Source organism: Neovison vison, chromosome 5 (genome assembly GCF_020171115.1).
Source record: "Neovison vison isolate M4711 chromosome 5, ASM_NN_V1, whole genome shotgun sequence".
NCBI classification, from domain to species: Eukaryota; Metazoa; Chordata; class Mammalia; order Carnivora; family Mustelidae; genus Neogale; species Neogale vison.
Window position 1 is genome coordinate 114,486,691 of NC_058095.1, and position 14,369 is coordinate 114,501,059.

Below are 14,369 nucleotides of genomic sequence, written 5' to 3' on the forward strand. Positions count from 1 at the left end.
TTTTTGTTTTGTTTTGTTTTTTCCAGGAATGGCACAGAACTGCAATCGAGGACAAGCCCTCTAGGTTAAAACTATAAGCAAATCAGGAGAACAAAGGGAGAGGAAACTCTTCTTTAGAGGAAAGGGAGGAGTAGGGAGGGGCTGTTATAAACAAAAAGTCCATTGGCATAAACCAAGAGCTGGAAGTATAGTGGATTTTCATTGGATAAGTTGTGATTGTCTCTTATTGCCGGGACTGTTGAAACCCTCCCCGCTCCCCCAGCCCCCCCAAACCTTCCTTCCTCCTGCTGGGAGAGTAAATAAAATAGTGTATCCCCTGGGACTGACTAGGAGTGGTAGGGCTGAGCCCTCTCCCTCAGGCCTCCTAACACCATTCTAAACGAGTTTTCCTTTTATTAATTTCCATAGGTTCCACCTAGTGGACCATAATGATGGCACCTGCTGGAAAGGGGGAAAAATGGTGTGTGCTGGCTCCAGCAAGGCAGAAGGAGAGCAGGAAGATGGCACCCACTAACCTCCCTCCCTGGAGAGTACCCCATCAGGCTCCTGCCCCTCTGACCAATGCTTTAAAATCAGCAACTAAATCTCTTTCCAATAAAGTCTCGGTGTTTTCCAAAGGGCTGCTTCTGCCCTGGGCCCCCGGAAGGGTGAATGGCATGTGAGCCCTTTAAGAACCATTCCTCAGGGCGTGCCTGGGTGGCTCAGTCGGTTAATTGTCTGCCTTTGGCTCAGGTCGTGATCTCAGGGTCCTAGGATGGAACTCCAGATAGGGCTTCCTGCTCAGCGGGGAGTCTGCTTCTCCCCCTCCCTCTCCTCCGCTTGTACTTGTGCTCTTTCTCAAATAAATAAATAAATAAATACATCTAAAAATAAAATAGTATTCCTCAGTTCCTGTAACCCTTTGGGTCTTGTGGATGGCAGCCGTGATGGTCTTCAAAGCCAGATGTTTGGGGGCCCATCTCTCAGTTGGTAGTCTTTTTTTTTTCTTTCTTTTAAGATTTTATTTATTTGACAGACAGAGGTCACAAGTAGGCAAAGAGACAGGCAGTGGGGAGAGGGGAGCAGACTCCCCGCTGAGCAGAAAGCCCCATGTGGGGCTCAATCCCAGGACTCTGGGATCATGACCTGAGTTGAAGGCAGAGGCTTTAACCCACTGAACCACCCAGGCGCCCCACAGTTGGTAGTCTTAAAAAGTGGGGTGCCCACTATAGGGTATGAACCCTTCACTCCCTATGGAGAAGGTCTGGGTTCCTGAGTTCCTTTGAGATTGTGTGTGAAGTTCTCCCTTTAGGGATTTATGGCAAGATTGTTCTCAGCCTTTCTTACCAGTTCCATGTGGTTTCCCTCTCATTTGCCCAGTATAGAGGGGTCAGTCCATCATTTTTTATTTTTTTCCCAGAAGAAATTGTTCCATATATAGCTCTATATTCAGTCTGTCCAGGGGAGAAGGTGAGTTCAGAATCTTCTAATATCACCATCTTGAGCTGGAACTTCTATCATTCCTTTCTGTTTTTTCCTTAGGATTTCATTTCTCTGCTGAGACTGCCCAGTTTTTGCATGCTGTCTACTTTATCCTTGGAGGACTTGGTATAGTTGTTTTCAGTCGCCAGTCTGATCATTCCAACAGCCCTGCCATGTCTGGTTCTGGTGCTTGCTCTTGTCTCTTCAAATTATCTTATTAAATACGTTTGCTCTAGACACCTAGAACTAACAATATGGGCCAACAGTATTTTAAGTTAAGAAAATACAATTTTGTAAACTACACTCAAGTGCAAAAAAAAAAAAAACATTCAACATAAAAAAAAAATACACCTGGGCACCTGGGTGGCTCAGTCGGTTAAGCCTCTGCTTCAGCTCAGGTCATGATCACAGCGTCCTCAGACCAGGTCCTGCATCAGGTTCCCATCTAGGCAGGGAGTCTGCTTCTCCCTCTGCCCCTCCTCCTTCACTCTCCCCGCCCCCAATAAATAAATAAAATCTTTTTTAAAAAAATTTTAAAAGATTTTATTTATTTATTTGACAGACAGAGATCACAAGTAGGCAGAGAGAGAGGGAGAAGCAGGCTCCCCACTGAGCAGAGAGCCCGACGCGGAGCGCGATCCCAGGACCCTGAGATCATGACCTGAGCTGAAGGCAGAGGCTTAACCCACTGAGCCACCCAGGTGCCCCTAAATAAATAAAATCTTAAAAACAAAACCAAATAATACATTTGCTCTGTCGCTTCAAATCTTTACCTTTCTTTCTTCATAGCCAGACACGATGTGCTAGGTAAAAGGAACTGTTTTAAGGAGGCCTGTAGTAACGTGGAGGCGAGGTGTAGGCCAAGGGGACGGGATCTATGACTAGGTCTTTCAGCGAGCTTATACCTCTGAAATGTGAGCTTGTTGTTTAAATTGTTTTCCCTCCCCCGGGTCAGAGAGGATTTGGATGGAGTGGGCAGGCGTTGGGTAGTTCTCTTCATTGAGGTCAGTGAGGCTCTGATAAGACCCCAGCAGGTGAGGCTCTGACTAACTAGTTTCTCCTGAAAACAATCCTTATTAGGAACAGAGGGCTCTGATGTATCTTAAAAGGGCTGCCTTCAGAAGTACGAGGGGCTTTTTCCTTATGTTCACTGTGAAGACTGGTCAAGGTCCTGGAAGTAAATCTCACAATATTGTGCCCCCCGAAGGGTCCCCCCCCATGATGGGGTCCTCTGGAGTCATTGACTCTAGAGTTGCCCACACTGAACCCTCAGCAATTCCTCCAGCATATTTCCAGTTTTTCCACCTTGGCCCTGGTTCCCGCCGCGGTTGCAGCTCTGGGTATCTGCTCCGGTAAGCCACGACTCTCTGTACTCACCTGTCTCTTCAGTCTTGAGCAGCTGTTTGCCCTGTGTTTTCCTCTCGTTTCTGAATCCAAGAAGAGTTGTTGATTTTCAGCCTGTTCAGCCTTTTTACTTGTTGCTAGGCAGAGTGGTAGATTCCAAGCTCCTTATACGTGAAACCAGACTGGTCTTGCATTTTTTAATTGTGAGATATGAAGTACGTGTCATAGCCCTTATAGTTTTGTAACGGTCTTGGCGTGTAAGACACCGTGTAAGATCCCTTCCACGTAGAATCAAGATTGGTCTTTTGGTGGTGTCTTTGCAGAAGATGAAATCTCCAGTTTGACGATCATGCAAGGGCTGGGATGGCAAAGGCAACCTGGCCTGCTGATGATGAATGAGTGTATCTAATAAGACATTAGCAGTGTTTAAGGACAGGCATTGGATTGGTCAAATTAAGGGCGCCTTCAAACAAATGAATTAAAAAACAACAACAAATTTGTTTGATGAGAGCCATTGTGTTTGTTTTGCTCGGTTTTGTTTTGCTTTGCTTTTCCCAGAGGATTGAGAGAGGTAGAGAATAGCGAGAAATTTTCGTAGCTGTGTGGGTACTTGTCAAATATCCTGAATAACCTTACCATTGAAGTGCATTTCTCTATCACTAGAGAGGAACAAAGGGATTCCAGAGTGGGGAAAATTCTTTCCGGTGGCAGCTTAGCTACAGTTGTGGCAGTAGCCTGTTTGCAAAGAAAAGCTTCTAACCATCCTGAAAACAAGGAAATGAATGTCCTTCTTTTGTTGTAAAAGAAGGGAAAAGGGTAATGAGCAAATGGAGAGTCTAAAAGTGGGAGAAACAGATAGGGAGGTTTTCAAATGCTGACGTGGAAGGAGAGTCCCAATTAGGGAGAATGGCATTGTTTTCTTAGTCATGGCATGCTAGGGAGAGACAACAGCAAAAAACCTAGTTGAATGTTCTAGCAATTAGCCAGCTAATCCTTGAAATCCTCAGAGTTGCCTTTTGGTCTCAGGGAAAGGGAAATTAATGATGGTGTTAAGACATTCAGGGGACAGAGTCGTCCCTTCACTGGAGGTAATGTGTCCTAGCTACTGCTCTTGAGGAGGCTGAATCATTGCATTGTGTTTTTAGAAACCTTATGTCTGTTGTGGGCAAATGCTTGTGATAAACAGGTTGTTAAAATCAGATGAGCACAGAAGACAGTTATCACCGTGATGGATAAGGAGAGAATTACAGGGAAAGGTTAAATTTCTCAGGTTTGCAGAGAGTCAGAGAGAAATAATTACTGGCTTCAGGAAACCCCTGAGGCATGGCAGTCCATGTGTATTGTTGATTTTTTTTTCTCTTCCATCTGATGGCCAAAAAGATATTTGAATCAGGGTAAAGGGGTATGGTGGGGGTGAAGGGGGAGCAGAACAGAAGTTGATAACTGTGAAGTGAGTGGTGTTGGATTGTATATAGGCCAGAAGGCATTGGGGTTAGGAACTAGAGGAAACTGGGTTTAACTAGTTTATTGCTCACAAATGTTAAACTAATCAGTATCCCTTACCATTAAGATTCTTTACGGCGGGTAGGGGTGGATTATTATTACAAGATGTGTCAACAAAGCCTTGAGTTCTACGGTGAAATTTTTGGAGAGCTTCTAGTTTTAAGTATTCCTGGTAATCTTGGGAGTGGCATGGAAGGATGTATTTCTATTTCCAAAGGTATGGCCTCCTAGACTTGGCCTGGTCAGAGGAGTGAGCTCCCCAAAGGGAGTCAGGTATTATAGTTAACAGTTTGTATTTAAGTATGTGGACCTTTTTATGGGAGGAAAAAAAAAGTGTTGAATGAGTCATAAAAAGGCAAATGTACATACGTACAGAGTAAGGAACTTCGAGGGTGACGCATTTGGGGGAGAAAATCTCTTCCCAGAAAGATGAGTGGACCTGTGGAACTAAGCACTAAGTCATGCTTTGTAGTAAGAGGTGCTAGTGAGACAGAAAAAGATGTAAACAAAGGCAAGTAACGTTTAAATTTATTATCTCCTCCTTTTTAAGTCCAAGATGAGGATGTTACCAGGGTTAGCACCTCTGAAGCCTCTGAGGCAAGGATCTGTTCTAGGCTTCTCTCTTTGGCTTGCAGATACAGAACATTTTCATCATCACAGAAAATTCTATTGAACAATGCTCCTGTAGGCCTGAGAGCACAGTGTCTAATATTTTACATTTTGTGAAAAGCAAATGAAAACAAATAATGCTAAGCACTTACATGAAGAAGTTAAAACTCAGTGACTGAGCACAATTTATTTTGAGGGCTGTATACTGAAACAATGTTGATAAGTACAAATTTATAACATTTTGATAAAGCACAGACTAGATTAATTCAAGGGATGGTTGAGTATGTATGATGCCAAGCTCTAAGGATCTTGAGTAGAACAGGGTCTCTTTGTGGGAATATTTCTATTTAAAATTAACCTCAATAACCAGAATTCCAGTTGCTTCCATTGATTCGGAGGTGGGAGTGTAAGGTGCTATATCGGACTACATTAAGAGGTTAATGGGAAAAAATAAAAGAGGTTAATGGAAATACTTTTGCACGGTTTCCTGAACATGAAATACTGACTTTGTGAGACCACTGAAGCATTTATTTATATTCCTGATTTACATAATTTGACATAATCCATATATACTGCTCTCTGAGATAAAAATTTAACAGGCCTACAGATGCCGGTGAATGTTTAAAATACTATCATATACTTTAGAATTTTTCCAGAGGCAAGTTTAAAATCTGTAAGGTCAAAAATTCAAAACACTGACAACACCAAATGCTAGGAAGAATGTGGAACAACAGGAATGTGCATTAATTGCTGAGGGGAATGCAGAAACTGTATAGCCACCCCTTTGGAAAATATGTTGGTAATTCCTTACACAAGCTAAACATGATCTAACCTTAGGACCCAGCAATCGCTCTCCGTGGTATTTACTGAAATGAGTTGAAAACATGTCCACACAAAAACCAGCACAAGAGGTTTATAGCAGCTTTATTCACAAAGGCAAAAATGCAAAGCAAATGAAATGTCATGGAGTAGATGATGGATAAGGAAATTGTGTAAATCGCAATGGAATATTATTGAATGATAAAAGAAAAGAGCTTTTAATGAGGAAAATACATGGAGGAAACTGAAATGAATACTGCTAAGTGAAAGAAGGTTTTTAAAAAGGCTACACATCATATGATTCCAACTATATGGCACTCTGGATAAGTCAGAACTACCTAGACAGCAAGAAAATCAATGGTTTCTGGGAGTTGGAGGGCAGGGAGAAGGAGGCTTAAATAGATTGAACACAGACGATTTTCAGAAGAGTGAAACTAATTGTAATGGTGGATACATGACATACCTTTTTCAGTACCCACAGAACTGTACAACACAGAGTGAAATCTAATAGAAACAATCCACCTTAATTCATAATAACGTACTAGTGTAAGTTCATCACTTGTATCAACACATACCCCAAGGCAAGGTGTTAATAATAGGAGAAACTATAAGGAGATGGAGTATATGGAGGTCCCCTACAAAATTCTGCTCAATTTTGGAGCACCTAAAACTGATCGTAAAAATAAAATCAAGTATTAACGAATAAAGAAAAGAGACGAAGAAAAACAACAAGCAGATTTAAATATAGAGAACAAACTGGTGGTTGCGGGGGGAGGGGGGAGATGGGTGAAAGAAGGAAAGGGAATCAAGAGTACACTTAATGAACATCGAGTAATGTATAGAATTATTGTACCATTTTATTGTACATCTGAAACTAATAATTGAAAAAGAAAAAAAAATCTGTTACTAAATGCGGGGGCGAGGAAAGGGTGGAATCTCTGCAGAGAAACCTGCAGGGCTTTGAATTTTTTCCTACAGGCTCATAATCTCCAGAGTGGTCGCTTGATTTTTCATAAACGGTAGAAGAAAAGCTAAAATTTATCTAACCTTTACATCATAGGTACTGCTTAAGTGCCTTATTAATCTAATCCGCAAATATTCATTCAGAGCATCCTATTTAACCTACGCAATTCGTGTCGTCGTCACACAGCGCTATGACATATTGTCGTTATTCACGTTTTTTAAAACCGTTCTGCGAGCGAAGCCAAATAGTCCACGAATACAGAATGTGGGACCAATCTGGATTCCAAATCCAAAGTTCTAAACCATAAATCGGAACGAAAGAAAATTAGCGATTTCTAATTCCGTCAGCTGAAACAATGAACGGCTGATAAATCTCGCGATATTATCGAAACTACTACTCCCAACAAGCACAGCGGCTTCTGTCCATCCGCCTATCCCCTTGAGTCTGGAGAGCCCCGGCATGCCTTGAGGCGCGAAAGGCAGCTCGGGAGCCGTAGTTCTCTTGGACGCCTACCGGTATTGCCAGCGCGGCAGTGGCGGCTCTTGGTTCCGTCCAGCGGGTTCTGTAAGGCAAGCAGAGGCGGAGAAAGGGCGCGGAACTGGAGGAGGGTGAGTCAGACACTGTCTACGCTATAAAGGGAGGCGGCACTGCGGCACAGGGCTGAATTAGGTAAATGGACCCGTGCTGCAGTCTCTCCGGAGACACCGCGATCTAGCACTAGCGAGAAGAGGGCGAGGAGGAGCCAGAGCCCGGTCCTTGCACCCATTCTCGCCCTCGTACCCCGCCGCCATCTCCACCATGCAGTCCCGGGAAGAAGCTCCGCGCTCTCGCCGCCTGGCCAGTCCCCGCGGCGGCAAGCGGCCCAAGAGAATCCACAAGCCCACGGTTTCGGCTTTTTTCACGGGCCCGGAGGAGCTGAAGGACACGGCTCATTCTGCAGCCCTCCTGGCACAGCTGAAGTCCTTCTACGACGCGCGGCTGTTATGCGATGTGACCATCGAGGTGGTGACGCCTGGCAGCGGGCCTGGCACCGGCCGCCTCTTTCCCTGCAACCGTAACGTGCTGGCTGCCGCGTGTCCCTACTTCAAGAGCATGTTCACCGGTGGCATGTACGAGAGCCACCAGGCAAACGTGACCATGCATGATGTGGATGCCGAGTCCTTCGAGGTGCTGGTCGACTACTGCTACACGGGTCGAGTGTCCTTGAGTGAAGCCAACGTGGAACGCCTTTACGCGGCCTCTGACATGTTGCAGCTCGAATATGTGCGGGAAGCCTGTGCCTCCTTCCTAGCCCGCCGCCTTGACCTGGCCAACTGCACTGCCATCTTCAAGTTTGCTGACGCCTTCGGCCATCGCAAGCTGCGATCCCAGGCCCAGTCCTTTATAGCCCACAATTTCAAGCAGCTCAGCCAGATGGGCTCCATTCGGGAAGAGACTCTGGCAGATCTGACCCTCGCCCAGTTGCTGTCAATCCTGCGCCTGGATAGTCTCAACATAGAGCTGGAGCAGACCGTGTGTCATGTGGCGGTGCAGTGGTTGGAGGCAGCTCCCAAGGAGCGAGGTCCGAGCGCTGCGGAGGTCTTCAAGTGTGTCCGCTGGACGCACTTCACAGATGAAAATAAGGATTACCTGGAAGGGCTGCTGACCAACACCATTGTGAAGAAGTACTGTCTGGACCTTATTGAAGGGGCCCTGCAGATGCGTTATGGTGACAAGTTGTGCAAGTCTCTGGTGCCGAAGCCAGAGACCAGCAGTGGCAGCAGCAGCAGCAGCAGCAGCGTGGGCGGCAGTGGCAGCGGCGGCGGCAGCGGCGGCGGCAGCGGGGGCGGCAGCAGCGGCGGCGGCAGTGGGGGCGGCAGCAGCAGCAGCAGCAGCGGCAGCGGCAGTGGCAGCGGCAGCGGCAGCAGCAGCGGCAGCGGCAGTGCGGGCGGCGGCGGTGGCTGCAGCAGCAGCAGCAGCGGTGGTGGTAGCTCTAGCTCCTCTGTTGTGCCCACAGCAGAAAATCCCCCCCAGAGGCTGGGAGTGTGTGCTAAGAAGATGGTGATCTTCTTTGGACATCCTAGAGATCCCTTTCTGTGCTGTGACCCATACACCGGCGATATTTACAAAGTGCCGTCACCTCTGACCTGCCTTGCTCACACTAGGACTGTCACCACCTTAGCTGTCTGTGTCTCTCCAGACCATGACATCTACCTGGCCGCTCAGCCCAGGAAGGACCTCTGGGTGTACAAGCCAGCCCAGAATAGCTGGCAGCAGCTTGCCGACCGCCTGCTGTGCCGGGAGGGCATGGATGTGGCCTACCTCAATGGCTACATCTACATCTTGGGTGGGCGAGACCCGATTACCGGTGTTAAGCTGAAGGAAGTGGAATGCTACAGTGTCCAGAGAAACCAGTGGGCACTGGTGGCTCCACTACCCCATTCCTTCATATCCTTCGATCTAATGGTAATCCAGAACTATCTCTATGCTCTCAACAGTAAGCGCATGTTCTGCTATGATCCTAGCCACAATATGTGGCTCAAGTGTGTTTCTCTCAAGCGCAATGACTTTCAGGAAGCCTGTGTCTTCAATGATGAGATCTACTGCATCTGTGACATCCCAGTCATGAAGGTCTATAATCCGGTCAGAGGAGAATGGAGGCAGATTAATAATATTCCCTTGGTGTCGGAGACCAACAACTACCGCATTATCAATCACGGCCAAAAACTGTTGCTGATCACCTCGCGCACCCCGCAGTGGAAGAAGAACCGGGTGACCGTGTATGAATATGACACTAGGGGGGACCAGTGGATTAACATAGGTACCACCTTAGGCCTCTTCCAGTTTGATTCTAACTTCTTTTGCCTCTCAGCTCGTGTTTATCCTTCCTGCCTTGAACCTGGTCACAGTTTCCTCACTGAGGAAGAAGATGTGCCAAGTGAATCTAGCACTGAATGGGATTTAGGTGGATTCAGTGAGCTGGACTCTGAGTCAGGAAGTTCAAGTTCTTTATCTGATGATGATTTGTGGGTTCAGGTAGCACCTCAGTGAAATGCACAGGATCAGCAGAATTTGTTGTAGATAGGTTGAAACACTAAGGTGTTTTCACTGCTTTGGAAAGTGTCTTAAAGAGATACCCTTTCTCTTTGCTGGGGAAAAAAAACAACAACAACAACAGGTTGATTCATTTCAGGTTTGGCTTAGAAAGGGTATTGTTTGAAATACTAACATAATTTAATGTTAGGGAATTTGTACACTCAAAGAAATCAACCTATTTAATAATTTACTGTTCTAAAAGTCCAGTATTGATTTGATTGTTGGGTATGTTTATGTTTGATTATACTAATTTAGTGTTCTGTTATTAAATCTTATCTTCTGTTTTGTGCCACAAGTACTGTGACTTGAATTTTGATTTTCACAATAGAAAGCTGATTGGATAGGAATGACCAGGTAGGGTTTGGAAAGTCTGTCTTTTCCTTTAGGACAGGGTAGAAGTTTCCAAAACCTTGGAAAGTTCCAAAACTTTAAACTAGTGGGTTATTACAAAATGTGTTCTAATTTAAATATAGTTTGCCAGGTTTTTGTTCAGTTACCTCCCCTTTTGTGAAGAAAAAAAATGCATATGTTTAATGTGACTGGTGATTTCATTTGTAATGATGTACAACATGGCTGTAAGCTGACTAAAAGTAAAAACAAACAAAAACAAGATTCTACTGTTTAAAAAGAAACTTCAGTTTTCAATTTGTACTGTAAAATGTGTATTTGCAAACAGTGACCAATGTTCCATCTGTTCTAGTACGGTCACCAGTCATCGAAAAACCTTAAAAAAAAACACACACAAAAAAAATGAAACTAACTTGCTTTGTAGGTTCACGTTTTTGATCTATACTTGATATATGCTTCACAGAATCAGAGGAATCATCCTCTTTTTCACTGGACACGATTGTGTAAATTTGTATCCATTGTCTTAAAAAGTTTATGTGATTCTTAAAATACTTTGGCTGTACAGTTTTGGTGTTCATCTTAGATTTGTCAGCAAAATGTGATTATTCTTTGCTGTTTAATGAGATAATATTCGTTTTGAAAATCTGTGTAAGCTAAGAACAGTATTTTATTGAGATCAGTAGATATTGTGTCTATCAACTATAAAATCAAGTGCCAGCAAAGAACTTTAAAACTTTAAGTTGTGTATAGAACTGTTTTGTGTAGCATTGAAATATTGTCAGTTTTGTAAGTCACTAAATGTTATTATCAGCTTAAAAGTATTTTTGTATTAAAAGTTTACAGTTAAATAACATAAGTGAATGATGGCATTTGGGGCCAGTAGTGAAAGTATATTTCGTCTAAAATATTTCCCTAAACAGTGGTACACATGGTTATTTTATTAGGGTATTTGTATCTGTTCTGTGTTTCTCTGTGAACCATGCTCCGGTCTTTGTTTCTGTCACACTATGTAAGGGAGAATTCAGAAACAGAGACTACATCATACAAAACTGACCTTGCTAAATACAAGTGCTTACCTCTTGAGGGTTTACTGGCTATGGTCATCATGCTCCGTACCCGTGAAAAACGACCAGATGCTTACAGTGTATACGTTTTTTCTATACCCAGTTAGAATTTTCTTCCTAAATCCTCATTCAGTAACACGCTAATTCCTCTTCTATGTTTATGCTCTAGTGGTAGAATGCTAACATTTCTCACACGGTGGCTGAATAGAGAGGATTGTGTTCTCAGGTGGGGAACTGAATTTTTAAATGAAATACTATAGGATGAAAATAGAGAGAGGGACACAAAGGGTTAAAAAAAAGTTTTCTCAGCCATTTTGATTGGCCATCTGAAGATACTACAAAACATTCCTCTTTAACGTTTTTTAGTGAACTAAGATGCTTGTCCTAACAGTATGTGTTCCTTCAAAAGGGCAAACATGCTTTTAGTTGTTTAAGGCTACGTTTTGTTCTATTTAACAGCAGGGTTGTTACAAGCACTGTACTTAACACAAAACTGTGTCTCAGTAGTGTATTTGGCCAATTTTTTCTTCACCAGTAACTTCTTGTGGATAGCTTTTTGTTTTGTAAGGTTGAAATAGGACAGTGCTGATCTGAACCAGATTGTCTCTCTGCAGAATGAAAGTATGCAAGTGACAAATTCTCTAATTTGTCATTCTCAACCTTTGAGTTAGGGAAAAGCTAAGAAGCAGTAATATCTTGGTTTACAAAGAAGTTTTCTTGGGAAGAATTTTGGTTTTGTGATATATTTGTGAATTAGAGAATTGATGTTAATCATTATTTTATAGATAAGTGATTTGTATGTGATTAGTTGCAAATAAAACTGGTATTAGAACCTAAACTTCCTGGCTTTTTAATTCAGTGTTTCTGCAAAACTTATAAAACCCTTGCTTGTGCCGTGAGTGACACAGCCAGCAGTGTTGAAATCCCTTCTTGACGGGGAAGCACCTTTTGTCTCAGTTTTCCAATTAATCAGCACATCTTTTAGTGAATGCTCAATATAACGCTCTTTGCAACACTACTCTTTGTAAGATTTAAATGACCTTGATTATCTTTTGTATCTGTTCTTGTAGTCTGAAAAGCGTAACCCAGATTTTTGCAGGTTCTTCTAAGTCCAAACGATGAGTGTCATTAGGGCTTCCAGAAGGATAAACTAGAAATTAATTTTCACAACTGGATTATCTATATTAAAGAAAGAAATTAAATTATAATAGCTGTTTTCATTGCTTTTAGTTGAGCAGAGATTTTCTTAAAAGTTCTTTGTACTTGATATTTTGAGAATCTGGGGAAAGCATGATCCATTTTTTTCCCCCCAGATTTTATTTATTAGAGCACAAGGTGGGGAGGGGCAGAGGGAATCAAGAAGCAGGCAGACTTGCTGCTGAGCAGGGAGACTAGCGTGGGGCTGGATTCCAGGACCCTGGGATCATGATTGGTCCATTCTTAAGAAAAAAAGCAAATTTGTCGTAATTTTATAATGTCAAGGGTGATATGACACTTCTGCTCGTCAGACCTAAGGTAAGAGTATATGTCACAGCGTTTCCTTCCATATCTGCTTAGAAACTTCAAGACCCTTTGCATCACTCTAGCTTTAAAAGGATATTCATTATAGCAAGTATGATAAAGCAGGGAAGTATTTAGGAAGAAAATCACTCATAGAAAATGTGACCATCAGTAGAAACGTAAGAGAATGGTATTTGTTTAAACAACAGCATTCAATGTGATTTGAATCTGATTGATTTTTTAAAATTATAGTTTAAAAAAAAAACCCAAAAAACAAAAGATAGTGTTCACAGAAACCTCTGAGGCTCAGAGTATCCTGGGGGCAGTAGCTTTTTGTGCAAAACAGGAAGAAGGACCTCCTCGAGTCTGAGCCATTTGTCATGCAGATCTGATTCATCAGATTCATCAGATTCATCCTTACATGTGCAACCTTGAGGATTCAGCACCGTCCAAGCAAGGCACAGAGTAGGGAATGAATATTGTTGTAATACATCCATCTTATATGGGAGACCTGTTTTCTCCTATAGCGGCCTAATCAGGAGTCACCTAATGGAGTCAGCCTTTTACACTCCCACTTTCAAAGTTAAAATTGCTGCTTAGAAACACTGTATCTCGGGGTGCCTGGGTGACTCAGTGGGTTAAAGCCTCTGCCTTCGGCTCAGTTCATGGTCCCCAGATCCCGGGATCGAGCCCCACATCTGGCTCTCTGCTAGGCAGGGAGCCTGCTTCCCGACCCCTGCCCCACCCACACCACCTGCCTGCTTCTCTGCCTACTTGTGATCTCTGTCTGTCAAATAAATAATTTAAAAATCTTAAAAAAAAACCCAAACATATCTCAGTCAAATAGATTTGGGGGCAAATTACTTGTTAATTCTAGGGAAATGAGCTAAACAGGGCTTAATGTAAATGTCAGGTAAAATTTTTCTCCCAAATAGAACTGTCTGTGCCTTAAAGAAAGGAAGAGCCAGTACTCTACATTGTAAGTAATATTGCCTTAACCTAGATGGTCTTAAGAAAATCAAGTACATTTTTTTGGAGGGTGGGGGGAGCTATTGTAGCAGAAAAATCCAGCAATTGGAATTTACAGCCTGATCTAGAGTCTGTCTTCAGATGATATCGTGAGCTAATGTTTTCTCTCACTTTGTATATTGGTTGGAATGTAGATCTGGTTGTAAGTAACAGAGACCTAGTAGTTATTTAAACAAGCAGTCTGTCCTATAAAGTCCAATCTGTTATGTTGCCCCTCATCTAGAAAGTCCCCTGAGATCCAGGCTTTTCTGTTTTCCCATCTGTTATCCTTAGGGGTTGTCCTGGTCTACACGACCCAAACTGGTTGATACTCGTATCTACTGGTTACATATTGTTGATATATATATGTTGATATTCCAGCCATCAAGAAGAAAGGAAGGAAGAAGGAGAGAGCATGACCCTCCCCTGTAGGAGAAATTGTGCACATCACTTCCAGGCACACAATATTGGCCAGGTCTCAACCATGTAACTACACCTGGCTTCAAGAGTGCCTGGAAGAGGTAGTCTTTATTCTAGAACATGTATCAGATTAAAATTCAGGGGTTCCTTCTTATCATAGAATGGGGGAGAAAGGCTATGAGGTTAAATAGCAACCTCTATCACACCATCTGTCAGGCCAGATGTTAGCACATGGCCGCCAAAGTCACAACACC

General features: G+C 43.2%; 1 protein-coding gene across 1 annotated transcript; it reads left to right on the forward strand.

Annotated features, from left to right (window-relative positions):
• Positions 1 to 7,247: 7,247 nt before the first annotated feature.
• Positions 7,248 to 12,025, forward strand: LOC122907127 (kelch repeat and BTB domain-containing protein 6). Its single transcript, XM_044249828.1, has 2 exons — positions 7,248 to 8,471; positions 8,643 to 12,025. The coding sequence occupies exons 1-2, from the start codon at positions 7,499 to 7,501 to the stop codon at positions 9,728 to 9,730; spliced, it is 2,061 nt and encodes a 686-aa protein (XP_044105763.1). The 5' UTR covers positions 7,248 to 7,498; the 3' UTR covers positions 9,731 to 12,025.
• The last annotated feature ends 2,344 nt before the right edge of the window (positions 12,026 to 14,369 follow it).

Excerpts from the sequence above, each read along its gene's own strand:
- LOC122907127 (XM_044249828.1), top strand. The coding sequence starts at position 7,499 with ATGCAGTCCCGGGAAGAAGCTCCGCGCTCTCGCCGCCTGGCCAGTCCC. Across the intron at positions 8,472-8,642 it reads CAGTGGCAGCAGCAGCAGCA|GCAGCAGCAGCAGCAGCGGT; the intron begins GCAGCAGCGTGG and ends GCGGCGGTGGCT.